Source organism: Haemorhous mexicanus, chromosome 25 (genome assembly GCF_027477595.1).
Source record: "Haemorhous mexicanus isolate bHaeMex1 chromosome 25, bHaeMex1.pri, whole genome shotgun sequence".
Classification (NCBI taxonomy): domain Eukaryota; kingdom Metazoa; phylum Chordata; class Aves; order Passeriformes; family Fringillidae; genus Haemorhous; species Haemorhous mexicanus.
The window spans coordinates 4,928,343-4,955,493 of record NC_082365.1 but is presented as its reverse complement, the minus strand read 5'-3'; the positions used below and the strand labels follow the sequence as shown (position 1 = coordinate 4,955,493).

At 56.7% G+C, this 27,151-nt stretch overlaps 1 protein-coding gene across 1 annotated transcript; it reads left to right on the top strand.

The window, feature by feature from the left end:
• Positions 1-563: 563 nt before the first annotated feature.
• On the top strand, positions 564-27,151 carry SLC6A17 (solute carrier family 6 member 17). Its single transcript, XM_059867774.1, has 12 exons — positions 564-852; positions 8,452-8,848; positions 14,920-15,077; positions 16,258-16,384; positions 17,553-17,734; positions 18,834-18,944; positions 19,900-20,141; positions 20,420-20,612; positions 20,954-21,146; positions 21,520-21,679; positions 22,188-22,350; positions 22,752-27,151. The coding sequence occupies exons 2-12, from the start codon at positions 8,563-8,565 to the stop codon at positions 23,118-23,120; spliced, it is 2,184 nt and encodes a 727-aa protein (XP_059723757.1). The 5' UTR covers positions 564-852; positions 8,452-8,562; the 3' UTR covers positions 23,121-27,151.

The following is a 27,151-nucleotide window of genomic DNA, read 5'->3' as shown; positions in this document are numbered from 1 at the left end:
CCAAGGCCAGGCTGGACAGGGCTGGGACCAGCCTGGAACAGTGAAGGTGTCCCTGCCATGGCAGGAGAGGGACGAGGTGCTCATCAAAGTCCCTTCCAATGCAAGCCACCCTACAAGTCTCTGACAATAAATCAGGGGAAAGGGGCTCCCAAACCCCCCCAAGCACTCCCTACCCCAGGGGAATCAGCAGCCAGGAGGGCCCTCCCGGGGCTGCTCTTTAGGGTCATTTTAAAGGGATTTTATTTTCCCCACAGCAAAACCAGACCCACCCCTTTGTGTCAGGACTCGATGCTACTTTTTTTTGAACGCGAGAGCCTCCCTCGGAGCAGGGGGGGTGGCCCGGCACCCCAGCTTTGACGCGCAGCCCTGGTGACTCAAGCCTGCGTCAGGGGCTGCGTGTCCCTTCGCGTTGATTTTTTTTTTTAAATTTATCTTTTTTTTTTTGAATTTGCTATCCCTTTTTTTTTTTGATTTCTCGGGAGCCGCTCGGAGTTACCTCCCTCCGGCGAAGGCGAGCGGGGCCGGGCGAGCCCAGCGCGCATCCACCGGGCGGCGGCGGGCGGGGGGGGAGCCGGAGCGGAGCGGAGCCGCCGGTACCTCGGAGCTTCCCCGCGGAGCCCTTCCCGAGCACTGCCCGCCTTTCCCGAGCGCCGCCGCTCCCGTTTGCCCGGCTCCCTGCAGCACCGGCAGCCTCGGAGCGGCCCCGCCGCCGCCCGCACTCGCCCCTGGTGATTTGTGCCGGGAACCTGGGTGATTCCTGCCGGGAATTTGCGCCGTTTCCTCCGGGACCGGGCCAGTTTCTCCTGGAATCGGGTCGGTTTCATCCTCCCAGGGAGCCGCCGCAGCGCCGAGGTGAGGATGCTCCCCCCATCCCCACCCTGCCGGCCCTGGGTGCCCCCTCCCCAGCGGGGTCTTTTGGGGGGGAAGATGCTCAGGGCCGGGGTGAGGTTAATGGAGGGGACAGCCCAGCCTGGAGGCATCAGGCGTGGCCCTCAGGGTGGTGGCATCCAGGGCTGAGGGGACATTTAGAGGCACTCGAGGGGCTGGGGGGTCATCGCCGGGGGTGGCTCTGGGGTCCTGCCCAGCTCCTGCTGCGGGGGGGCTCATCCCGTCTGAGGATGGGTGGGAATGCAGCCTCCAGGTTGACCTTGACAATAACATTGGGAGAGGAGAAAGCGTTGGGCTGCAATGAATATTTCAGTCCTGGTCCCTGGAGTGGTGGGGGGGGTTGCCCCTTCTTTTTTTTTTTTTTGTGCTGCTCTTTGAGTGTGGATGGTTGGGTTTGAGGTAGAAAATGGGGTTTGGGGTCCTGGTTTTGTGGAATTCCCAGGACTGGGTGTGGGGAGCCCTTGGCCCCCTCTGTGCACGCTGGTTAAACCCAAAGGTGTGGTTTTTGGGCTGGCCTCTTGGCCAGGTCCAAATTTCCATTACTCCGGGAATGTGGGGCTCAAAGCAGCTGAGCAATCTGCTCCCAGCTCTTCGTAGAGGACCCAGAAGGTGAAATCCTGCTCCCTGGATCACGCCTTGTGTCTGAAGCACCTGAGGTTCCAATCCATCAGGAGCTGATGTAACTATTTCTGGTCTTGGGAGGAAAAAAACCCGGAGCACCGCGGCAGCTGAGCTATTCTCGGCAGGGTGGAGAGTTCCTTGTGAATATTTCTCCAGAGGTGTCAGGACTAGGTCAAGGAACCTGGCTGGGGGTGTGACTGCTCCAAGGGAAATAAAATGTGGGTCTGAGCTGTCCACTGGGATGGAATGGAGATGGCTCTGCTGAAACCAGCAGGAATAAAAGGGTTCAGTTTAAATCTGGAGTGACTCCACGGCTACTTCAGGCTTGCAGAGAGCAGGAATCTGGAGTTAGAGCAGAGCTGGAGTCACGAGGATCAGATTTACCCCAAATCAGATGCCCACGTCCAGGTGAGATCATTGCCTTGGGAGGAGCAGCCCTGCTTTTACCCCATCCCGGGCTGGGTTTGGATTTGTTTGTTTACAAACGTAGCAGCAGCTTCATGAATTACAACGGGAAAAGCAGCACTCACGGCGGGCTTTGGATGCTGCCCGTTCGTGGCTTTTCAGGATAAATCTCGGCTGGTTTGGGGCTCGTTCAGTAACCTTTGGCTGGAGTGGGTGAGTTACGATGGATCCCTGAGGTGTAAGTGGGAAACGATCATCTGGTGAATCAAACCGAGCCCTGAAGGGATCATATGATGGTTGCCTTTGCTCTGGTGTCACGTTATTGCAGCTGTGTGTGTTTTCATGCTACCGAATGAGACATGAAAGGAGCCCTAAGCCCTGAATCCACGGGCTCACGGCTTCGTGACAAACCCGAGTGCCGGGGCTGCTCCTCCCGTGCCCGCCTTGTGACCGGTAAAACCCTTCCGGAGGTTTCTTGGCACCTCCTGGGGACGAGAGTGGCTGTAAGGTCACAGCCGTGTCCCTCTGAGGTGGGCAGAGCAGGCAGTGCTGCTTTCCTCGAGAGGAATTGGGGTTATTTATAACATCTGGGCGCTCTCAGCCACCGGGGTGGGTGTAAGACAGAAGCGGGGGCAGCTCTGATTCATCGGCTCTCCTGTGTCACGCTGCTAAAGCGGGACGGGAAGGACGAGGAGAGGCTCCGGCCCCTCCGGGGGAAATGCGAGAGGCCGGGCTGCCTTCAGCCCCAGCCAGCCCTGGGATGCTTCCCGCAGGTGTCCCGCGCTCTGTCACCTTCTGACGCTGACCCCACCTGCAGTTTGTGCCTCCCCAGGGCTGGGTGTGAGGAGGGGACAGCCCTGGTGGCACTGAGTCACCCCGTGGGAGCTGGGTACTAATTAGCAGGGCTCCTTTTAACGAGGGGACAATGGGAGCAGCCCTAATGAGCCCAGATGGTAAAACCCTTCCCCCGAGGAGCCACAGGCCGGGCGGGGAGGAGCAAACCCCAGCACGGAGCAGATTTAAGATGGAGGTGCCTTGGACCAGCCTTGGCTGGTGGAAGAGGGAGGTTTGTGAGGTGGAGGCTGTGGGAAGGTCCTCGGAGCAGGGCAGGGGTGGGCAGAGCTGCAAAAACTCTGCCTTGGGTAAAAATCTCTTCCTGGGGCTTTGAAGAGAAGTTTGGATGCTGCTGGGAGGGTCTTGCCCTTGGTTTCCTGCAGCTTGGAAGAGCGGGATGCTTCCCCCAGGACCAGCTCTGCCAGGGCCATCCCCATCCCAGCACAGAGGCTCTCCTGACCTCAGGGAGCAGCAGAAAGGGGCCTGGAGCTGGGAGCTGGTTTTCTCATGGCTTGGGCCAAAGTGGGATGTGCATCCAGGTCTCCTTCCCTTGGCTCTTGGCTCTGCAGCACAGAGGGAGGACAGGAGGGATCTGTGGTCCTTCCCTCCTCCTCTGCTCCTTGGTGACCTTGGATCTGTCCCTTCTCCGCCCTGCTCCAGGCTCCCCACCTCACCGAGCAGCCTTGCCCTGGGTGCAGTATTTCCCTGGCTCTGTGTGTGTCAGGGAGGATGAGGAGCTGCAAATTGATGCTCAGATCTCCCAGCCCCAAGGTGAGAGTAGATTTCCACCTCCTGAAATCCCTCAGCTCCTCTGTCCCCACTCCTCCCTCCTTTCCCTGCTCTGTGACCTTGATGGGGTGAGCTGGACCATCCCAGGCCTGCTGAGCTGGGTACTTCACCAGGAACATCTTTCCCCTCTCCTTTAGGAGCTGTGGGGGATTTCTGTGGAAGCTGAAGGGGGAGAAATGGTAATGGTGGGGCAGGGAGGGACCAGCAGAGTACCCAGGGATTGAAATGCTCATTTTTAACTCACCCAATCTCATCTTGTGGCTTTTCCTGCCTCAGTTTCTCCTTTCTGGACCCAAATGAGGGATAAATGTAGAATTTGGACACGGGAGAGGGGAAATTCCACTGCACCCCATCATTTGGACCCAGAGCACGTTTGCTGCCAGTGGCTGCTCTCCTTGGGTTCTGCTGTAAATCCCCATCTCCTCCTTGCCTTCCCCTGCTCTCCAAGGCCCAGCTGAAAGCTTTGCTGACACGTTTCCAGCCTGTTCATTGCTCCCCAGCTGCCTTCCCAAGAAAGCAAGGATGGGCAGAGCCAGGACACGTGGCTGGGAGCCTCCCTCCTCCCCTGGCCCTTGGTGATGCTGCTGCCAGGGCTGGGGGTCTGGGGGGTCTTCACTCACCCCCAAAGAAGCTTTTCCCATGGCTGCCTTTGAGATCAATGGGAGCCTCTGAGCAGGGGTTAAACCCCTGGATGTGACAAGGCAGGAGCTTCTCCATCCCTGCCCTGTCCCTGGTGGGTTAAATCCAGTTTGTCCCGTGGCAAACCAGTCCCACGTGCCTTGGATCTGCTGCAGTGGTGGTTCCCACACCAGTCCAAAGGCATGGGGTGCTTGGGGTCACCCTGTGCCACCTGGACATGGATGGGGACTGGCACTTTGTGCCAGCAGGAGCCCTGGACTCAGCCCAGGGCTCTGGCCTCACAGGGCTCAGGGGATGGCGTTTGCTGTCTGAGGAGCTCAGTGTGAAGGTTTCACTGGGACCAGGGAATCCTGCTCAAGGACACACCCAGGGACATGGGGCAGGATGAGGTGAGTTGTTCCCTCCCCTTGTAATGCCTGTTCAGAGACACCAGCAGGAACTGGTCCTTTCCAGGTCCTGCTGTGGCAAAAGCCACGTTCCCTCTCCAGCTGGGTGGCACCAGCACCGGCTGTGCTGGGCAAAGCTGTGGGTGCAAAGGCAGCCCTGCTCTGGCAGCACAAGGGAGGTTCTTTCAAGCCATGGGCTCTGAAAGACCCTAATCTGTCTTCTAAAGAGAGAGGAAAAATGCACATTTAAGAAAATTAAGGTCATGGGGACTAAGTAAACAAGCTGAATCTCCATCTGTCAGTGACAAGGGTTTTCTATCTCGCTCCAGCCCGGAAAGCTCCTGCTCGTCAGCTGATCTGCCTTGTCTTTCTCACAGGGTGGCTGTTATTTTTGGCAGATGATTTTTTTGATTAAATTCCCTTTTCTACCAAAGGAATGCGCAGAAATACCTTTCTCAGATGGATTTGGGCTGTGCTTTTTCATTTGAGGGTGCAGACCTTGGGGCTGGTGCAAAAAGCTGGGGAAATGAGAAGGAAGAGCCCTGCTGACCTGGCTTTCCCTGGCCCCTGTTCCTGTGCTGTGTGGGCTGGTGGCTTCGTGCAGGCTCTGGCTGGGCTCATCTCCCATTCCCAGCAGGGATGGGGATGGTGAAGGCTGGGTGTGCTCACGGAATCGGGAATGATCCTCTCTCCTTCAGCCTGGATCCCTGCCAGGCAGCACCACCATGCTCAGGCTGGGGCTGAGCCATGGGGAGACAGCAGGGGCTCCCCAAAGCAGCCATGGGGCACTGCCAGAGCCATGCCAGGTTCAAGATCTGGATCTCTGCCATGGTTTTCCCCTCTAGTTTAGCTTGGGCACGGGCAGGAGGACTTGTACCTGTCCTCCACCCTCCTGCCAATGTTTAGAGAGCCCATCCCCATGCCATCCAAGCAGCCCTGCCGATCCCCCAAATCCCTTGGGAATGTTGCTCTCTGGAGTGTCCTCCAAGGCTCTGAGAGCTCCTGGGGCTTTGTAGGTGCTGGAAGGACCCTGCTCCTCCAGGATCTGTGTCCTGGTGCCTCCCAGCCCTCAGAACAACTCGGGGGCACCTAAACCGAGGAGAGGAACAGGCTGAGATGCAGAGGGAGGGATGCTGTGGGGTCAGTGCTGACCCCACGGTGCTGGCCTGGCTCAGCACCACCGGCCCTGGAGCTGGGCACCTCCAGGGCTTGGGGTGTCCCAGGAGAGCGCTTTGGGTGCCCTCACTGTACTCTGGGGGCTTGGCCAGCACATCCTGGATCTTCATGGCTCTCTCCCTAATCCTAAAGAGAAACTTTAGAGGATCCTAAGAGCTACTTTAGCCCCAAGCCCGAGTCCTCCCGGTGCTCTGAAGGAGCTGCTGAGCAGACAGGGAGCAGCAAACAACCCGTGGGCGATTTAGCCAGCTCTGCACAAATCCACACCGAGCCCGAGCCAGCCCTGATGGGAATCCTGCCCTTTCCTGGCTGCCGGGGGGGCCCTGGCCGTGCTCTGTGCCCATCCCCGCCCCGGCTGAGATGCTCCAGCCCCGGGCAGCCACGTGCCGGTAATTGCCGCGATTGAGCAGCGAGCGGCTCGTGTGAATGAGCCCTCGTTAGGAAATTAAACATCGCTGGCCTAGGCTCGACAAAATAACTCAAGCGGCTTCTCCGGAGGAGCCGGATCCAGGAAAGATGTGGAGCCGAGATGGTTGCCTGGCAACAGATGCAGCCGACAGTTGAAAATAGATGGTTTTTTTTCATATAGGAACAGGGCCTGGCAAAGGGGGAACTTCCGACAAGGGTGAGAAAACACCAGGGTGAGGGTGGGTGAGGGGGAGGTTTCCTGCTCCCTGTGCTTTGCTCCTGGGCTGGGGTGGGGATGGGCTTTGCTTCCTGGGCTGAACCCACTGCCCCGAAAAGGGATGGGATTGTGGGCTGAGCTGGATCCAAAATGTCCAAGAGGAGAGAAGAGCTGGAAATGGCTCTGGAAAAGCCCCCGGGGTGGGAGGAGGTGGCACTGCTGCCCAGCTGGGGTGGGTCAGGTCTCTGAGCTCTGCCATGGCCCAGCCACCAGCTGGGTGTCCCCTGGGAGCAGAGATGGGGAGCACAGGAAAGAGGGAAGTGCAGCTCCTCAGGAGGGTCACTTTTCCAAGCTGAGGGATTTATTGTGGGAGTTCTGTGTTTTCTCCCCAGCTGATGTAGCACCATGGTCCAGTCTAGGGTGAGAGCTGCCCATCTGACCCCAGTGCTCCCAGTATGGAGAGGAAGGACATGGTGCTTTCCCAGTTTGGGGATCTCCAGCCCAGTGGAGCAGATTTCCACAATGTCCCCAAGATTTTTGAGGCGGGGGGAAATCTGCAGGCCTGGGCTGGGTCCTGAGCACCTGCTGAGGTGCTTCTGTGCAGGATCACTCCTCCTGACCCATGCTGAAGGCTGGAAAGTGAAGGGGCCTGGGTTGATGGCTTTGCCTTGGCTGCTGCTGTTTTTGCAGCTGTTATCTGTTGTAAAGCTGCCTGGGGAGATTTAGCATCAGCCTCCAAGGCTTTTAAGTCACTCCTGATAACTTCCTGGGAGGCAGAGATAGCCTGGGCATGTGTCACTGTCCCCTGAGTGCTTCCAAGCTGTCATGGAGCGAGGCTGGGGCTGTGCTGATGGTCAGGAGGGGAAGGAGCAGGACAGGCAGGGCAGAGGCTGGGTTTGGTGTCAGGCCTTGTGAGGTTCAGCTGCTGGGCTGGAGCTGTTAGAGGGGAGAAGAGGTGTCACAGTGATGTGACCTGTCATCACCCATCACTGTCCCCTGGAGCCCAGGGAAATTCCTCTCGCTGGGATACAGGAGACTTTTCTCCATGAACGAGAGCAGCTGTGGCTGCCCCTGGATCCCTGGAAGTGTCCAAAGCCAGGTTGGATGGGGCTTGGAGCAACCTGGCCTATGGAAGGTGTCCCTGGTCTGTAGGAGGTGTCCCTGGTCTATGGATGGTGTCCCTGCCCATGGCAGGAGTGGGGTTGGATGAACTTTAAGGTCCCTTCCCACCCAAACCATCCTGGAATTCTCTAATTCTCAACCAGAACATTGCTCCTGGTCCATCATTCCTGGAGCAGGAGACTCTCCAGGTTCAGGTGAAGGTCCCAAGACATGGGGGGGGTAGACAACCTTCTCTCCTGCTGCTGCAGGTCCCAGACACAGGCATGGACACTCTTCTCTGCACATCCCAAATCACTGGCATGGACACCCTTCTCTGCAGGTCCCAAATCACACAGGCATGGACACCCTTCTCTGCAGGTCCCAAATCACAGGCATGGACACCCTTCTCTGCAGGTCCCAAATCACAGGGGTGGACACCCTTCTCTGCAGGTCCCAAATCACAGGGGTGGACACCCTTCTCTGCAGGTCCCAAATCACACAGGCATGGACACCCTTCTCTGCAGGTCCCAGACACAGGCATGGACACCCTTCTCTGCAGGTCCCAGACACAGGGATGGACACCCTTCTCTGCAGGTCCCAGACACAGAGATGGACACCCTTCTCTGCAGGTCCCAAATCACAGGGGTGGACACCCTTCTCTGCAGGTCCCAAATCACAGGGGTGGACACCCTTCTCTGCAGGTCCCAGACACAGGGATGGACACCCTTCTCTGCAGGTCCCAAATCACAGGCATGTTCACCCTTCTCTGCAGGTCCCAGACACAGGGATGGACACCCTTCTCTGCAGGTCCCAAATCACAGGCATGTTCACCCTTCTCTGCAGGTCCCAGACACAGGGATGGACACCCTTCTCTGCAGGTCCCAGACACAGGGATGGACACCCTTCTCTCCTGGTGCTGCCGTTCCCACCAGGTCACTGGGGATGAGACAAACCCAAGTGACCCTGGCTGACCCCTTTCCCACGCAGGTCCTGCTGATGAAGAGGAGGTGAGGCCCGAGCTGTAGCTCCCACTCTGTGCTGTTCCCTGCGGGACCTTCATCCTCCTCCCTCCCCCGATCCCGCCCCGGGGCCGTCCCGATGCCGAAGAACAGCAAGGTGACGCAGCGGGAGCACAGCAGCGAGCATGTCACCGAGTCGGTGGCCGACCTGCTGGCCCACCAGGAGCCCGTGGACTACAAACGCAGCGTCCTCAACGTGACAGGGGACACGTGGGACAAGCAGAAGGAGGGGGATGAGGAGCTGGAGGCGGAGAACCGGCCGGCGTGGAACAGCAAGCTGCAGTACATCCTGGCGCAGATCGGCTACTCCGTGGGGCTGGGCAACGTCTGGCGCTTCCCCTACCTCTGCCAGAAGAATGGAGGAGGTGAGAGATGGGGCAGGGACGGTCTCGGGTTTTGTGTTGCTGAAATGGCTCCCGAGGTATTAAGGAGTCTTTTTCCTCAGCCCCGTGGCTGAAGAAGAACTCAGGATTCCTCGGCTCTGGTTTTCAGGGTTTATTTTCTCTTATCTATTCCATTCTTTCTCTGCCCTGCTGAGGTCTGTCCAGCAGGTCGGGTTGTGGCACAGTCCCTGCCCGTGGGGTGGTGTTGGCTTTTTATACTAAGATCTATGTATACTTTATTTATAATAATTTTCCAATACCTATCACCTGTGTTAGACAGTCTGTCTCTAAACCAATCCAAAAGTGTCACCATCCCAGCAGAAGATGGAGGACAAGAAGAAGAAGGAGAAAGACAGGACACACCCAGATTCCTCCATCTTGCCTCTTGAGCCCCCATTCTAAATCCTCAAAATTCTTTTTCACCTTGTGACAAATTCACTATCATTCTACTCAAACTCTAGTGGCTGGTAAATCTTTACACAAAGTTGGTAATTGTTTCCATGGGCTAAAATCAAAGGCACAGGTGTTTTTGACTCCGTGACAAGGTCTCTGAGCCCCTTGCCAGGGTCTTGAGTCTTCCGGGGCAGCCAGAGGAATGTCCTGGGTTCTGACAGGATGGGATCAGCCCTTGGAGAAGGGGGTGTGACCCAGTCCTGCCTCACTGTGTGTTGGGGTGTGGGTCCCAGGAGAGGACAGAGGTGATTTTTGGCTTTAAAATGGGTTATTTGGTATCGGTGCTCTGATGCCTGATGGGTGGGAAGAATGCTGTGCAGAACTCCATGATATCAGCAGCTAATTAATGACTTTATTGTACTATAACTATATTACAGATATTACACTAACAAGAACTGTCACTAACTAAATAACTAGAAAACCTGTGACTCTCTGCCCGAGAGTCCCAACACACACACGTGGATCCAATTGGCCAATGCACCCAAAACACCACCACCAAAATCCAACCAAGAATCACCTTGGGTAAACAATCTCCAGAACGTTCCACATGGGCACAAACACAGGAGCAGCAAATGAGATAAGAATTGTTGTGATCATTCTTTTCTCTGCTTCTCTTATAGCATTTCTCAAGAGAAATTCTGAGAAAGCTCAATCTCTGTCTGTTCAGAGGACATGTGAATACCACAGTTTGGGCTCTGAAGGGGAAAGGGCTGCCAGGAGTTGTGCTGAGATGTGGAGATCTCTGGGATGGCCTCTCCCTAAAGATTGTCCACCTGCTTGCCCCAAAGTCACTGTGGATCCCAGGCTGGGAGCCAGGATTTCTGGCTGCTCCCCCTGATTCCTGTTGGGAATATTTATTTGCAATGGCATCAGCCCCAGTATCCCTAGAGCTTTGTGGCTCTCTGATCCCTCAGCCTAACCCTAGTGGCAGCTTGGGGCTGTGGCTGAGGTCCCCTGTGTCACGACTGACCCAGGTCAGCAGTGATGGGCACAGAGCAATGTTGGCACAGCGCTGTGCTCCCTCTGCTGTGCTTTCCAGCCCCAGCACTCTAGAGCTGTAGGCTGTGTGGTTCTCTGACCCCTAACCCTAGTGCTAATTTGGAAATCAGGGCTAGAAAGGGAAGAGAGAGCCCCTCCTTTTCCCTGGGTCCTTGAAGCCACATTTTGTGGTCCCATCCCATTCCCAAACCCTCCTTGCAGCCAGCCCATTCTCTCATCCCACTCCATGCCTCCTCCCTGGGTTTCCAAGGGCAGCCCAGAGGGTCAGGTCTCTCCCAGCTGTGCTCAGCCCCACCACCCTTCCTGGCACTGATGAGAGGGTGGGTTCCTCATCATTAATCCAAACCCAGTCCCTTCCCAGCCAGGCTGCAGGGAGCCAGGACAGTGCCCCTGTCCCTGAGCTCTCCGTGTTCCCAGTGTTCCATCCTGTGCTGTGGCCCAGCCCTGCAGCTGCCCTCAATAATTCAAACATCTCCGGTGTCACATCAGGATGAGTCATTCTGCCCTGTGCAGTCAGCATTCCCCTCCCTCCCCGGGCTGCTCAGCCCCATTCCCTTCCCTCCCCATCCAGGATGGAGCTGGAAGTGTCCAACTCCTGCATCCCAGCACCTCCCAGCACCCTGCTTTGGCTCTGGCTTGGTTTGGTTTTGCCACAGCACAGCTCTTCATGGGTGTCTGCCCCAAATTCAGGGCTGGGAGAGGTTGGTACAGCCCTGCTGGCTTCACTACAGAGCTGCCCACAGCTGGCCTCTGATTGCCCACAAAGTTTTCCCCATTCAGTGAGATTTAGAACCAGATTTTCCCATTAAATGAGATTTTAAAACCAGATTTAGAGCCAGAGGTTGGAGAACCAGCATCCTCCTTCTCTACAAGGATTAACCCAGCTGTGCTTCAGTTTCCCCATGCCACAGAGACCCTTAATTAACCATAATTAGTGCACTCAATGAAAAATCCTCAGCTTAGGCTGACCTCTCTGCTGTCCTGAGTATTTGGGGGGCTTTGGCCTCATCTGAGCAGTGCTGGGTGGTGGCAGGTGCCACTGGTATTCCCAGGCTGGGATTCCTCCTGGTGTATTCCTCACATCTGGGGCTGAACTTGCTGTCTCCATGTGGGGAGCTTCAAAGAAGTGGTTTTGGACACCAGACCAGATGGGATGTGGGATGGGGATGGGGACTGGGGCAGCACAGCCCTGACACTGCTGCAGCAGAGGGGGTGAACAGAGGGTTTGACCCAGCCTGTGCTGGGATCCAGGAGCGCCGAGCCAGGCAGGGAGTGGGACAAGCAACTGCTTTAAGAGCTCCTTGCTGTGACAGAACATCTTTCTGCTGCAGGACTTCAAATAAAAGCTTTACAGGCTGCCCCAACCATTGCCACTACTCCATGGATGGGGAAACTGAGGCACGGAGCTGGGAACTGCCTCGAGCAGCAGATTGCTGGGCTTTGCTGGGTTTGTCTTTTGCCCAAGTGGCATCATCTGTCTGTCCCATGGGGCAGGCAGTGATTCTCTGCCTTTTCCTCCTGCCGTGTCTGACCCTCTTGGCTGGGGTTCCCACCAGGCTGTGAGGTGCTGCCAGCAGCGGGGCAGGGGTTTGGGAGGGATGGACAGACAGACAGACCTTTCCTGGCGCTCTGAGCAGCTCCAGGATGAGACGGCGGCGGCTGCTTTCCCTCCTGCTCCCCCAGCAGGTGTGTGCGGGGGAGAGCGGCTGCGTGCTGCTGGCAGGATGGGCTGCAGCCAAATTCCCAGGACTCGGCGTGCCGGGAGCCAGCAGGGGCTGGCAGCTCTGCCCTGGTGCTGCACAGGCGTGAGCTGCTGCTCACCTTTCCAGGCTTCCCAGCAAGATGGACAAATTTTCCAATATTGCACAAAATTTGTCCAGTATTCAGATGAAAATTTCATCTGAATCCGTCTCACGTCCACCTCTCTGTAGGGTGAGATAGCCAGGAGAGTGTTGCAGAGATGGGATGCTCGGGGTCCTTCCTGAACTTCCCTGAGCTCCAGCTCTGCTCTCTGCCTCTCCTTTTACCCCCCCCACTCACCCTGGGCTGCTGCACCTCAATATCACTGGTCAGGGGCTGTGTACAAGTCACAGATGGGATGGGACTGCTGGGACCCTGCCTTGAGCTGGTTTATTTTCCAGCATCAGTCTCATTCCATGGCTATGACAATGGGAAGATGCCAGCAGCTCCCATCCCAGGCAGCAGACAAGGAACTTAATGTTTAAACTTACTTTAAAGGTTTTTTGACCAATCACACAAAGCAAGAGCACATTGACAGTGGTTCCATCCAACCACTATAAGCACATGTACCTTTGGTTAAACAATGCTTGCTTATTTCAAATACAATGCCTGCTTGTAAGCCTTAAGATACAATGCTCAGAGCTCCTTTATTAAGCTTAGAACTTCCTAATATCTCACTAGATAAACTTTTCTGCAGCTTGGGCAGTTATTGTAGACAAGCATTAATACACAGACCATTGTTCTATTTCTTTTCTACTTTTAATATAATTTTTCTGCTGACCAATCTTATGGCTACTGCTTAGCTCTAATTGCAGTTCTGCTGTCTCTGAGGCCTGCCTTTTGCAGCTTTCCCAAAACCCTCTGATTTTATGGATTCCCACACTGGATTTCTCTCCCTGCCCCCATTTTTAACACACCATCCCCACCCATGCTGGGGCTGATCCTCTCTGCAGAGTCCCTGCTTGGGGCAGCACCCCCTGCCCAGGTCCTGCCTGGGCCCGGGGAGTGGCGGCTGTCACTGGAGGGTCAATCCAGGCAGGAATTTCACTTGTCTTTGGACCTTCTGCTACCCTGCAGGGGCCAGGCACATTCTCCTGAGCCCATTCCTGAGCTCCTGGCAGGAGCTGGAGCCGTTCCCCAGGCAGGAGCAGGAGCTGCAGCGTGAGTCATCGCATCCCTTACGGTCATCACTTCTGCTTCGGGAACCACCAGCTCCTCTCCAGCCCCAGCAGTCAGACAGACATTACCCGAGTTTTTAATCTGAGTTGTTTCCACTCCTCGGCCATGCAGGGTGGCACATGGCACGGGGCTGCTGCTGCTGGCAGTGTGGGGTGTCCAGGGGATGTGCTGGGACAGGGGGCTTGGCTGTGCTGGGGGGAACAGGACAGCTCCAGGAATGAGGCTGTGTCCCCAGGGGGCAGCTCATGGAGGCGGCTCCTTGCACGTGGTGTCTTGGTTTGGAAAGCCAGGTGTCTGCTAAGGAGGACAGGAGCCTCCCCTGAAATGGAAAATGTAAACTCCCTCCCTCTGAATTGTTATAAATTTGAAATTAAGGGGCTCTCAGGCAAAGATATGGGAGCAGGAATAACAGTTCTTTATTAGAGAAGAAAATAAAAAAATAAAATAAACAATGCAGTAAATCAAACCAATACTGCCATAGCCAGAGCAGGCCCTGCCCCACTGTGTGACAGGGTGGTGGCACAGTCCCATCCCAGGGGGGCTCAGGGTGGTGGCACAGTCCCATCCCAGGGGGGCTCAGGGTGGTGGCACAGTCCCGTCCCAGGGGGGCTCAGGGTGGTGGCACAGTCCCATCCCAGGGTGGCACAGTCCCATCCCAGGGGGGCTCAGGGTGGTGGCACAGTCCCATCCCAGGGGGGCTCAGGCTGGTGGCACAGTCCCATCCCAGGGGGGCTCAGCCCTCCTGCAGTGCCAGCTGTGGTTCTGCTGGAGCAGGGATCCTGCACAAGGGGGGAGTTTTCCTCTGCAGCTCCAGGGCTGCTGGAGATGGGCCTGCTCTCCCTCTGGGAATGCAGGGCAGCAGAAAGCTGCTCCTCTGGGAATGCAGTGGGCAAAGGCTGCTGTGCTGTTCCCAGGTCAGATTGGGTCCAGGTAGGAATGCTTGGCTCCTCCCCTGGGCGGAGCATCTCCCCATGGGATGGTGGAATTTGATCAGCCCTGCAGGGACACTCAGTGGCCATGGACAGCAGAGATCTCCTGGAGGGAGAATGGGTGTGGGAGAGATGAAGAAAACTGCCCCATGAGCAGCAGAGAACTGCCCCAGCTCTGACAGGTGGCAATAGAACACAAATTGCCTTGCAATCCAGGACACATGGAGATTTGTCTGCGTGGATTCAGGGAGTCCTTGGGGACCTTGGGGTCAATCCCACATGATCCACACTGTCAGGGAATGCCACAGCCTTTGCTTCCACATGTGTTTGCTCTTCTCCCAGCTTTTCCTCTGGCCAAGCTCTGATCTGCATTCCTGGACCACAAAACCATGGAAACATTTAGGTTGGAAAAGCTCCCTAAGATCATTGAGTCCAAACATTAACCCAGCACAAGGCCACCCCTGGCCCATGTCCCCACCTGGCACACCCGCACAGTTTTTAAACCCTTGCAGGGATGGGGATTCTCCTGCTGCTCTGCACAGCCTGTGCCAGTGCCTGACCATCCTTCCATGAAGAAATTTGTCCCAATATCCAATCTCAGCCTCCCCTGGTACAACTTGAGGTCGTTTGCAAATGAAGCGAAGGACCAGGCAGAGCCTGTCCCAGCTCTGCCCTGCTTGTCCACCCATGTCCATTCATCCTTGGCCTCACTGGAGAAGGGAGATCTGCAATGACCTTTCTCTCCCCTTCCAGGTGCCTACCTGGTCCCTTACCTGGTCCTGCTCGTCATCATCGGGCTGCCCCTGTTCTTCCTGGAGCTGGCCGTGGGGCAGCGGATCCGCCGGGGCAGCATCGGCGTCTGGAACTACATCTGCCCCCGCCTGGGAGGCATCGGCTACGCCAGCTGCCTGGTGAGCACACCCCGGGGACCCTGCAGGGCCACCCCGGGGACCCTCCAGCCCCGGGGACCCTCCAGCCCCACCCCAGGGATCCTCCAGCTCCATCCCAGGGACCTTCCAGGGCCACCCCGGGGACCCTCCAGCCCCACCCCAGGGACCCTCCAGCCCTGGGGACCCTCCAGCCCCACCCCGGGGACCCTCCAGCCCCACCCCGGGGACCCTCCAGCTCCACCCCGGGGACCTTCCAGAGCCACCCTAGGGACCCTCCAGCCCGGCCCCGGGGACCCTCCAGCTCCATCCCGGGGACCTTCCAGAGCCACCCTAGGGACCCTCCAGCCCGGCCCCGGGGACCCCCCAGCCCCACCCCAGGGACCCTCCAGCTCCATCCCGAGGACCTTCCAGGGCCACCCTGGGGACTCTCTAGCCCTGGGGACCCTCCAGCCCCACCCCGGGGACCCTCCAGCCCGGCCCCGGGGACCCCCCAGCCCCACCCCGGGGACCCTCCAGCTCCATCCCGGGGACCTTCCAGGGCCACCCTGGAGACCCTCCAGTCCCACTCCGGGGTCTGCGGGATGAGGCAAACCTCGAGGAGCCCCAGGGTGTAGGAATGTGCCCTCTGTTGATGGAGTGACAAAACTATCCTTTGTCCCCTTAAAAAGCAAAAAAGCCCAGAAGTTTCTCTCCTCAATGAGGTAAAAAGACACCTCATAGGACCTGGAGGACTTCACCTCAAACTTAAGGACAGTCAACTGGACAGGAGCCACAAAGTCCCTCCTGAGCAATTTACTGGAAAAAAAAGAGAACAAAAAAACACATCGCTTCTGTGAAGTGTTTTACCTCTTGCACCTAGCTCAGTTTTTCTCTGTTTGTTAAACTGTTTCTCTGCCTTTTAATAAACCTTTTTGCTTCCAACACTGCAACAGAAGCCATCCTGCTGGTTTTTATGCCTCCAAAGGTAGCTGAGCTCTCCTGAGTGGTTATAGACCTCCAAGAGCTTGTGAGACCTGGCTCAAAGAAGCTCCCATAACACCAGGGGGAGGTTAGGGAGGTCAAGAGGTGTTCCTGCTCCCCCATGGCTAGAGGGCTGGTTTGGGAATGTGCCCGCCCCTGATCCCAGCAGCCCCGGAGGTGCCCTGGCACATCTCCTTGTCCCTGTGGTTTGATGCCCTGTCCTCCTCCTTCCTCCCCCCAGGTCTGCTTTTTTGTTGGTCTCTATTACAACGTCATCATCGGCTGGAGCATCTTTTACTTCTTCAAGTCCTTCCAGTACCCCCTGCCCTGGAGCGAGTGCCCCATCGTGAAGAACGGCTCGGTGGCCGGTGAGGCACGGGGGGCTGGGCTGGGAGGGAGCAGGAGCCAGGGAAGGGGGCTCTGGGACACTGTGGGACACATCATCACCTCCAGCAGAAGGTGGGGCCACAGGAGGCAGAGGTTCCTCTCTGCCACAGCTGCCCTGACCATGTGAAGAGCTTCCCTTTGGGTTGGATGTGTCTCTGGTGCTCTGTCTCCCCACTGACAGGATTTGATCCCAGTCTGGGAATCCAGAGTCCCCACTGATGGGATTTGGTGCCACTTTGGCAATCCAGAGTCCCCACTGATGGGATTTGGTGCCACTTTGGCAATCCAGAGTCCCCACTGATGGGATTTGATCCCAGTCTGGGAATCCAGAGTCCCCACTGATGGGATTTGATGCCACTTTGGCAATCCAGAGTCCCCTCTGATGGGATTTGATCCCAGTCTGGGAATCCAGAGTCCCCACTGATGGGATTCGGTGCCACTTTGCAATCCAGAGTCCCCACTGATGGGATTTGGTGCCACTTTGCAATCCAGAGTCCCCACTGATGGGATTTGATCCCAGTCTGGGAATCCAGAGTCCCCACTGATGGGATTTGGTGCCACTTTGCAATCCAGAGTCCCCACTGATGGGATTTGATCCCAGTCTGGGAATCCAGAGTCCCCTCTGATGGGATTTGGTGCCACTTTGGCAATCCAGAGTCCCCACTGATGGGATTTGGTGCCACTTTGGCAATCCAGAGTCCCCACTGATGGGATTTGATGCCACTTTGGCAATCCAGAGTCCCCACTGATGGGATTTCCAGGCTGCCTCAGTGCTTGAGGCCAGGACCTGGCCCAGGACTGTGGAGGGAGGCAGCGAGAGTCAGGCAGGGGCTGCTCCACTGCCTGCCTGAGACACGGATGGAGCTAATGGTGTTTTATAACATCTGAGCATCAGCCTGGGACTCTCTGAGAGGTTTTATAGCAAATGAAAATGTCTCTCCCCGTATTTAACATCTCATTTTCACCCGGCACTAGTTTTATGTCCTGTCTCTCCTTTTCCTTGCTAAGAATGAGCCCCATTAATTTCTGTCCCTCAGTTTCCAGAGGGGTCTCCCTTCCTGGCTGGCTCCAGCAGGTCTTTGACATTTGATCAGCCCAGGAGACAGTGGATGACTCTTCCTCTCATGCTCTCCTGCCTCTCTCCTGCAGTTGTGGAGACAGAATGTGAGAGGAGCTCAGCCACCACCTACTTCTGGTACCGGGAGACCCTGGACATCTCCAACTCCATCTCTGAGAGCGGGGGGCTCAACTGGAAGATGACCCTGTGTCTGCTGGTGGCCTGGAGCCTTGTTGGCTTGGCCATGATCAAAGGCATCCAGTCCTCGGGGAAGGTGGGTGTTGGTGGCCACCTGAGCCTGGCTGGGCTCTGTCCTGGGGGCAGGAACCTGCCTGGACACGCTGTCCTGCCCTGCTCTGGGGTACCAGAGGAATGCTGTGTCCCCTGGGATGGCCATACCTGCTCCACAGCTGGGGTCACCTCTGGAGGGATCCAGAATAAGATCAAAAGGTGGTTTAGGAAAGAAGTTTAGTTCAACTGACACGTGCAGCCAGGCCTCAGCCACACCAGCACAGAGAATCCCCCTGAGCTCCAGCTCTTCACAGAATCACTCGGGTTGGAAAAGGCCTTTGAGGTCATCAAGTCCAACCTGTGGCCCAACACCACCCTGTCAGCCAGACCATGGCACTGAGAGCCACATCCAGCCTTTTATTAAACACCTCCAGGGATGGTGACTCCAGCAGCTCCCTGGGCAGCCCCTTGTGATGCCCAGTCACTCCTTCTGTGAAGAGCTTCCTAACGTCCAGCCAAAAGCTCCCTTCGTGCAGCTTAAGGCTGTGTCCTCTTGTCCTGGGAGCAGAGCCCAGCCCCCCTGGCTGCACCCTCCTGTCGGGGAGCTGTAGAGAGTGATGGGGTCACCCCTGAGCCTCCTCTTCTCCAGGCTGAGCTCCCTCAGCCCCTCCTCACAGGACTTGTGCTCCAGACCCCTCCCCAGCCTTGTTGCCCTTCGCTGGACACACCCCAGCACCTCAACATCTTTCCTAAATTGGGGGGCCCAGAACTGGGCACAGCACTCGAGGTGCTGCCCAAGCAGTGCTGAGCCAGGGCAAGAATCACTGCCCTGCTCCTGCTGGAAACCATTCCTGCTCCAGGCCAGGAGCCATTGGCCTTCTTGGCCACCTGGGCACACTGCTGGCTCATGTCCAGCCTGCTGTCCATCAGTGCCCCCAGGTCCCTTTCTGCCTGGGCACTGCCAGCCTCCTGCACCATCCTTCCCCAAGTTGTCCCACAGTTCATCCCTGGGGAGCCAGCCCCATCCTGGGGAGGGAAGCGCTCCCTTCTCCCCGCTGTGAGCTGTCCATGGGTTGGGTGGGAGGCTGGCTGGCCCAGGGGGCAGGAATTGAGGCTGTGTGTGTTCATCCCTCTTGCTCCAGGTGATGTACTTCAGCTCCCTCTTCCCATACCTGGTGCTTGTTTGCTTCTTGGTGCGGGGGCTGCTGCTGCGTGGGGCAGTGGATGGGATCATGCACATGTTCACACCCAAGGTGAGAGTTCCAAGTTCCACTTTCCCTCCTGGCTGGTCATGCCCTATTTTCTCTTATCTCTTATTATTCCCCATATTTTCCTCCCCACCCTGAAAATCGAAGTACCAGCCCCAAACTTGGGGGTCCTGATAGATCATCGGGGTGTGGAGTGGCTCCCAAAATTCAGGGTGTGGCCAGGACAGCCACGAGCCTCACAAACTCACCATCCTCTGCTACCCAGATGCCAGGCTGGGGGGCACAGAGGTGCCCAAGGGAAGATATAAATACAAAGATTTAATGGAGAGGTGCTGGCTGGCAGAAAAACCTCTGCTGGTGGTATGCACTTATTAATTAAGCAGCTAATTAATTAATTAAGCAGAGATGTAGATGAATCAGCTCAGCCGGCGAGGCTGTTAGAAGACATTAATTATGGTTCCTTGATGAATGATGCTGGGAGGTCTCCAGGCTGCAGCTCTGGCTCCCAGGAGAGAGGGAATGTGGCTGGGGGGGACCACAGCTGAAACACCCCCAGCCAGGATGTTTGATTCCAGTGCTCCTCTGGAAGCAGGAGATGGCCAGGGGAGGATGGAGACACATCCCTGGGCATGTGGTGGTGCCCTGGGCTGGGGTGACACGGGCTGGGAGCTGCACAGAGAGAGATGGACCCCCCATCTGGGGCAGGTGGAGCAGGCAGAGACGTAGTCAGGTCACACCTTGTCCTGACCTCTGCGTGCCTCAGTTTCCCTCTGTGTGAATGAGGAGAAGGATCTGTAAGTGCTGGGTGAAGCCAGACCTGAGCATGGCAGATCATGGAATCAAGGACTGGTTTGGGTTGGAAGGGGCCTTAGAGATCACTTCCTTCCACCACCCCGCCAAAGCAGCCCCAGCTGCCCCACCTCAGCCCTTTTGATGTAGCTCTGGGATGGGCTGTGGGGCCACCAGGCCACCTAACTCCTTCTTCTGTCTTCCCTCCAAGCTGGACAAGATGCTGGACCCCCAGGTGTGGCGTGAAGCAGCCACGCAGGTTTTCTTCGCCTTGGGCCTGGGTTTTGGGGGGGTCATTGCCTTCTCCAGCTACAACAAGCAGGACAACAACTGCCACTTCGATGCCACCCTTGTCTCCTTCATCAACTTCTTCACGTCTGTGCTGGCCACGCTGGTTGTGTTTGCTGTGCTGGGCTTCAAGGCCAACATCATGAACGAGAAATGTGTGGTGGAGTAAGATTTGCTTTTTCTCTGTTTGGGGTGGGCAGGTCTTTGCTGCTGCCACTTGTGGTGGGTCTGGAGCTGGATGATCCTGGGGTTTGGTGGACCCAAGTTCCTGATGGTCAGGACCTGGGTTCCCAGAGATGTACCTCTGTAGCTGAGGGTGTTGGACATTCAGCTCCTCCAAGCTAAAATCCAGCCCCAAGACGGGCTCTTAATCTGCAGCTGGGGTGTGAATCCAGTGTGCCTCAGGTGCCCTGCATCACCCGAGAGGTTCTGCTCTCCCTTAGGAACGCTGAGAAGATCTTGGGCTACCTGAACACCAATGTGCTGAGCCATGACCTCATCCCACCCCATGTGAACTTCTCCCACCTCACTGCCAAGGACTACAACGAGATGTACAGGGTGATCATGACGGTGAAGGAGGGGCACTTCAAAGAGCTGGGCCTGGATGCCTGCCTGTTGGAGGATGAGCTCAACAAGGTACCTGGTGGCACTCCTGGTGGGACCAGCAGGTCACCTGCCCCATTGCCTCTCTCTGTGTCAATCCTGGGCACGTGGATCAGCAAAAACAACTTTTAGAGACCCTCCAGGGATGGAGAATCTGAGTCCCTGTGGTTTTACCCAGCAGACAGGGGTCCTCCTGGGGTGGGAGAAGCTCTGTCCAGTACAGGTCGAGCAGGCTCATCCTCAGCTCATCTCCAGTACCAGACTGGGATTTTCTTTCCTTGAAGAGGGTTTGGTGAGGGAGACCGGAGAGGGGCTTGAAGTCTGTGTCCCTGACAATTTCTTCTCATCCTTTGGTCCTCTCCCCACCTCAACAGTCGGTGCAAGGGACTGGCCTGGCCTTCATTGCCTTCACAGAAGCCATGACCCACTTCCCAGCCTCGCCCTTCTGGTCTGTCATGTTCTTCTTGATGCTGATCAACCTGGGCTTGGGGAGCATGATCGGGACCATGTCAGGCATCACCACGCCCATCATCGACACCTTCAAGGTGCGGAAGGAAGTGTTCACAGGTGAGGCCTCTTCTCCTGCAACCTCCTTGGTGGGGGGTGGGAGCTCCCCATTGCCTTGAGGAGTCACTCCAGAAGAGTGTGGACATGGTGGGGGGAACTGGGCCATGTCCATGCAGGGAATGGACCTTCTGGAGGTCTTGGTGTCCCTTAGGAGGCTCTGCTGGCCATGCCCATGCAGGGAATGGACCTTCTGGAGGTCTTGGTGTCCCTCACGGGTCTCTGCTGACCATGCCCATGCAGGGAATGGACCTTCTGGAGGTCTTGGTGTCCCTCACGGGTCTCTGCTGACCATGCCCATGCAGGGAATGGACCTTCTGGAGGTCTTGGTGTCCCTCACAGGTCTCTGCTGACCAGGTCTGTTTGCTCCCCACAGTTGGTTGCTGCATCTTTGCCTTCGTAGTGGGGCTGATCTTTGTGCAGCGTTCTGGAAACTACTTTGTCACCATGTTTGACGATTACTCAGCCACGCTGCCGCTCACCGTCGTGGTCATCCTGGAGAACATCGCTGTGGCCTGGATTTATGGCACCAAGAAGTAAGGGGTTTCTACAGCAAAAGGAATAACTGTGGTATAACTCCTGACTAGAAACCCTCCTTCCACCTCTTTCCCATATGGCTTTTTCTCCAGGAGAAAATGCTCCAAGGGCAGTTACAGAGGCAGGAGTTTGGCTCATTTTGATCCTCCTGCCCTGCCCTGCCCTGGTGTAACACAGCCCCAGGAGTGGGTCCTTCTCATGGGTATCTCCTACTGGTTGTGATGATCTGTTACTTGTGATGACCCTTTTTTCTGAGATTCCTTCTGGAAGGGAAGGCTGTTCCCCACAGTGCTCCTTGTTCAGAAGCTGTCCAGAGCAAAGGCAGCTCTGGATAACACTCAGATGGTCTTGTCCTGAGTTTTCCACAAGTTCTTCAGGCTTGAGGGATGCTGAGATGGTCAGCTGGGTTCTTCTTCAGGCTCTGCCTTGAGCATCAGCGGGGCTCCTGGGAGGTTGTTTCTCACTCAGAGGTGGGGGATGTCACGATTCCATGTCTTTCCTCGGCAGGTTCATGCAGGAGCTGACAGAAATGCTGGGTTTCCGTCCCTACCAGTTCTACTACTACACCTGGAAGTATGTGTCCCCCATCTGCATGGCCGTGCTCATGACCGCCAGCATCATCCAGCTGGGAGTCAGCCCCCCGGGATACAGCGCGTGGATCAGAGAGGAGGTGAGCACAGCTCCCTCCCCTTCCCCTCCCACGCCCCAGCACAGCACGGGCAGCTCAGAGCTGCAGACCACTCTGCTCATCCCAGCTCTGCTCATTCCTCCTTCCTCTCCTGCTGGGTGACATTCCCACCCTGCTCATCCCCTGGGAGCAGTTTGTTCATGCTGCCCAGGTATCTCCAGCCAGCTCTGCCCGTGGGCTGAAGTTTCTGTTGATTTTGGTTGGCTCCCACAACTGCACTCTGTGCCTGTGTGAGGATCCTTCCCTTTGACCTGAGCCCACCTTCAGTGGTGTCCCCGGGTCTGGCAGGAGGCAGCAGGAGCTGTCTGGTGTTTCAGAGATGTTGTGCCTGGTGGGCATCACTGCTGCAGCAGCCCCAAGACGTTAATATCTGTCTCCTCCAGGCTGCTGAAAAGTTCCTGTTCTACCCAACGTGGGCCATGGCCATCCTCATCTCCCTGATCATCCTGGCATCCCTCCCTCTGCCTCTGGTCTTCATCCTCCGGCAGTTCCACCTGGTGTCGGACGGCTCCAACGCCCTTTCCGTCACCTACAAGAAGGGACGGATGATGAAGGACATCTCCAACCTGGAAGACAACGATGAGACCCGCTTCATCCTGAGCAAAGTGCCCAGTGAGACGCCGTCCCCCATGCCCACGCACCGCTCCTACCTGGGCCCCGGGAGCAGCTCCCCCATGGAGATGAGCAGCGCTCCCAACGGACGCTACGGGAGCGGGTACCTGCTGGCCAGCACCCCCGAGTCTGAGCTGTGATGGTCGCCTGCCCACCACCCCCACCGGGAGAGGAGGGCACTGGGGAGTGGATCCTGGCTGTCCAGGCAACAGGAAAATTAATTACTAAGGGTGAAGAAGAATTAATTACTAAGATGAAGAAGAAACCCCCTCTTAAAATCGTAAGCAAAGCAGCCATTTCTAAGGTGACGTCGGGAAGAAGGGATTGCAGGAGGGGCAGGACTCCTCTGACAACCCTCAGTGGAAAGGCAGGACCCCTGGACTCACCTCCGGGGAAGGGAAGAGGAGCAAGAGATGCTGCAATACCTTTCCAAGAGTTGTTCTCACGCAGCTCAAATCTGAAGCAAAGAATCTCTCTTTTCTAAGCAGCTGATGGTTGGAAAAAGGACCTGGCAGCAGGTGGGAAGCCAATCACACTTCCTCCTGTCACCCAGAGCTCTTCCCTCCCTGTCTGTTGTCCTTTAGCTGGGAGGAGTCATGGCCTTATTCCAACGAGCACAATTAATCATCGATGTTCATAGCACAAGAAGGTGCTGTTGTTGTCACCATCGTTGTTGTTGTTGTATCTCCTGTAGGTTTTTATAGCTGTGGACACACCCAAATAACCCCCCAGATTCTGACCAGGGTTGGCAGGGAGCAGCGTGGGGCTGGCGGGGATGTTGGGGTTTGTGAGGCAGGGCAGGGTGCATCCCTGGAATCTTTGTTGCCACCAGCACAGGGACGGTGGCTGGGAGTTCTTTGGAGTTGTCACAGCCATGGGATGGAGTAGCTGGGATGCTCCATGGGTTGGTGCTGAGTGGCAGGAGGACCCCTGAAGTGACAGTGGCTTGGTGTGAGCCTGTGTGGGGTCTGGATGGGGTTGGTGTGATGGGGGTCAGGAGTGCTCTCCTGGAATTACTCCTGAGGAGGGGGATGCTCTGCTGAACCAAAATCCCTGGCATGGTGATCATCTCTTCTCACTCCTCTCTTTACATGTCCCAGAGGGACAAGCAGAGGAGCTGTGGAACATCCAGTCCTGCCACACTCCTGGTTTAGCTCTCAGGAAACCACCCCTGACTTCCCTCCCTTGCCCCTGCCGAGGTGAGCTGGGCACTGGTTCTCTCTGGACGTGCCTCCTCATTTCTCCTCGTGTCCCCTCCGAGCCTGGGGTTTGGCAGTGCCTCCTGTCACACCCCACAGGAGCTCAGCAGCCTTTGGATGGGGGTGACCAGCTCTTGGGGACCACAGGCATCCGAGGGGCAGCAGCTCCTGGGAGCCAGTGCCAGGTCCCCAGTAGCTCTTGATCCAGGCTGGGGAGCCCTTGTGAGAGTCCAGGGGCCTCTGTCGTGCCCATCCATGTTTCTGGGGGATCTGACTGATGTGACCTTATGTTGTTTCTCCCCAGGCTGTTTGGAAAGGGTGGGATCTTCTAGCTCTGAGTCCTGCTGGGACTGAGGGTCATTTCCCTGAATCCTACCTGTAACCAAGCACTTCTGCCGAGGGTGCCAGCATAACCTGGCATCGTCCCCCTTTTCCTTGGGGACACGGAAGCAGCACCCTCTCTCCCCTCTGTTGCCTCCAAAGGCTGGGGAGTGCCTCACCTGGGTCCTGCTGGGCTTAGGTTGTGCATGAAGATCTTTGAGGCTGCTCTGAAGGCCACATTTGTGGGTACTGGTTCATGAGCCCTTCTCTCCTCTGCTTTCCTGTCAATTGCTTTTCTGTCACCTTGGTTCTCCTTTTGGCTGGAGATGAAGGCAGGAAGCAGCTGGTCCATTCAGCACAGCCCTGACTTTCAGGATCCCTGGGGCCAGCAGGTTCTCACAGTGACATCTCTTGTGGGTGTGATCCTTCATTCACAGTCTTCTCCACAGACTTGGCTGGTGACCTGGAGACTCTTCCTGGACAATTAGCTCAAGCCCTTCATTAACTGTTTTTCTGGGGGGAAGATGGAGGAGTGGAATGAACCAAAGCAGCTCAGTGATGGTTCCAAGATCTGTGAGTCAGGATCAGCCATGTTCCTCCAGAAGTTCTCCCTTCCTCATCCCCTCCCATCTCTTTCTCCTTCCTCTGCCCATGCGGGAGGGACACAGAAATGTCCCCATGGCATCATCTCTGGAAGGAAGAAGCCCAAATCCGGTGGCATTTCCCCGTCATTAGGCAACATTTTCCCTCCCATTTCTTATGGAATCCATCCTCACTGACCAGCAGAACAGAGGATGAGTCAAATCCTTGCCCAGCATCACCTCCCCGACACCCCCGAGCCCGGGGGCCGGATTCCCACCATAGCTCCCATGGAGTTAATGGAGCAGGACACCTCCCACAGCCACAACACCCAGTCCCATGTGCTCCACAACACCCAGTCCCATGTGCTCCACAACACTCAGTCCCATGTGCTCCCATGGCAGGATGCTCCTTGAACCCCAGGGGGAAGGATCCAGCCCTCCCTCTCTCCCACCCCTGTTCCCAAACCAGCCAGGGAGGAGCTCACTTTCCTCTCTTCTTGCAGCATCAATAAGAGGCAAAGTCAATACGAAGGTAACAAAGAAGCTATATTATATATATATATAAGATATATACAGAGAGAGGAGATGGAATAATAACCTAGAGATTCTCTATTTCTATTGTATATTTATTCTGTAAATGTCACTGTAAATGCTGTTAAATGACAAATCGTATTCCAAAGTGGCCCATGACCTATTTTCATTCCCAGTGCTGTACAGATCAATTCTCATTCTATAGCAGGGCATATTTTTACCTTTTTATTTCTTGTGTGTGGTGGGTGCACGTCCCCTTCTCCCCCCAGCCCCGGGGCACCCAGCTGCTCTGGGCATCCAGCAGAGAGGAGGAGGAGGAGGAGGGACGACCCCTTTACTTTTATCTGTGGAAATACTCGTGTTTTGTCGTGGCATTAGCTCGGTGTTAGACACGGGGTTTGGGGGCTGTGTGTGTGTGTGTTAGGTGTTAGGAGCTCCGTGTTGTCGCCGTGGGAGCGTGCGCGTGTTCGTCCGTAGATGTGGGGTGGGCGTGTCCGTGTGCGTGGCTGCCTTTAGGATTATTCACTTCTGCCTGGACTCGCTCACTTTTGGGGCCTGTGTGGGGGTTTCTCCCGCTCGCCGGGGCAGGTTCTCCCTCCACACACCTTCTCGGGGGGCCAGGCTGTGGATTGGGCCGACCCCCGTTGGCTTTTAGCCCTAGAAATCACTTTTCCTCTTTCTCTGCACAGAGGCACAGGGAATAGCTGCTAGTTGTGAGCACAGGCACTTTTCAGTTTTCCTTCAGGCAGTGGGACAAAGAGGGGGGAGCCGCTGCCGATATCCCTGTCCCCCCACATCAGCTCCTGGCTGGGTTCCCAGCCCAGATCCTGCTGCTCAGAGCAGTGTGGGGTCCCTGCTGCTGGGTAGGGCAGGAGGGGTCCAAACCCTGCTCCCTCTTTGGGGGGAGGGTGTTCCATGGGTTCTGCAGAAGGCACAGAGGAGGTTGCTGGAGGGGCACACCCCGTGCTGCTGGAGCTGCAGGTCCAGCCTGTGGGGCTGGAGTTGGGATGCTCTGTTCCCCAGCACCGGCCTCTGCTGCAGGGACCTTGACCCCTGTGCAGGGCAGGGGGCATGACTGGAGCTGGGTCCCCAGGATGTCCCACGGCTCAATCCCCTCAATCCCTCCAAAACAGCCCCTTCCTCACCTCTCAGCTCCTGCCCAGACCCTGACAGGTCACATCCAGCCCCAGCACCTCCCAGGAGCAGCTCCCACTGCCTTCTAATGGTCCCCACCCTTCCCGAGCGTGGGCCCCGCTGGCAGGAGCGGGGCCGGGTGGCCTTGGTGGCCGGGAGGGACATGGCACAGCCCCGGGAACACGCAGGATGCGGCTGCTTCCCCTGGGACAAGCACAACACTGGCGAAACCCTCGTGTACAGGTAAAGCACAGAGCTCTGGTGGCGCGTCCCTGTCCCCGGTAGCCGCAGTAGTTCCCCGGTGTGCCGGGCGGGGCCGGGCAGCGCCGCCCGGGCTCCTCGGCCACCGAGAGAAACCTTGTAAGAGCTGTATCAGAGTCTGATTAAAAGTCTCTTCTTACCAAA

What these genes read in the sequence shown, in the direction of transcription:
- SLC6A17 (XM_059867774.1), top strand. Translation starts at nt 8,563, where the DNA reads ATGCCGAAGAACAGCAAGGTGACGCAGCGGGAGCACAGCAGCGAGCAT. An exon ending in TCGGCTACGCCAGCTGCCTG is followed by an intron (nt 15,078 to 16,257) that starts GTGAGCACACCC and finishes TCCTCCCCCCAG; the next exon opens with GTCTGCTTTTTTGTTGGTCT. An exon ending in TGGATTTATGGCACCAAGAA is followed by an intron (nt 21,680 to 22,187) that starts GTAAGGGGTTTC and finishes TTTCCTCGGCAG; the next exon opens with GTTCATGCAGGAGCTGACAG.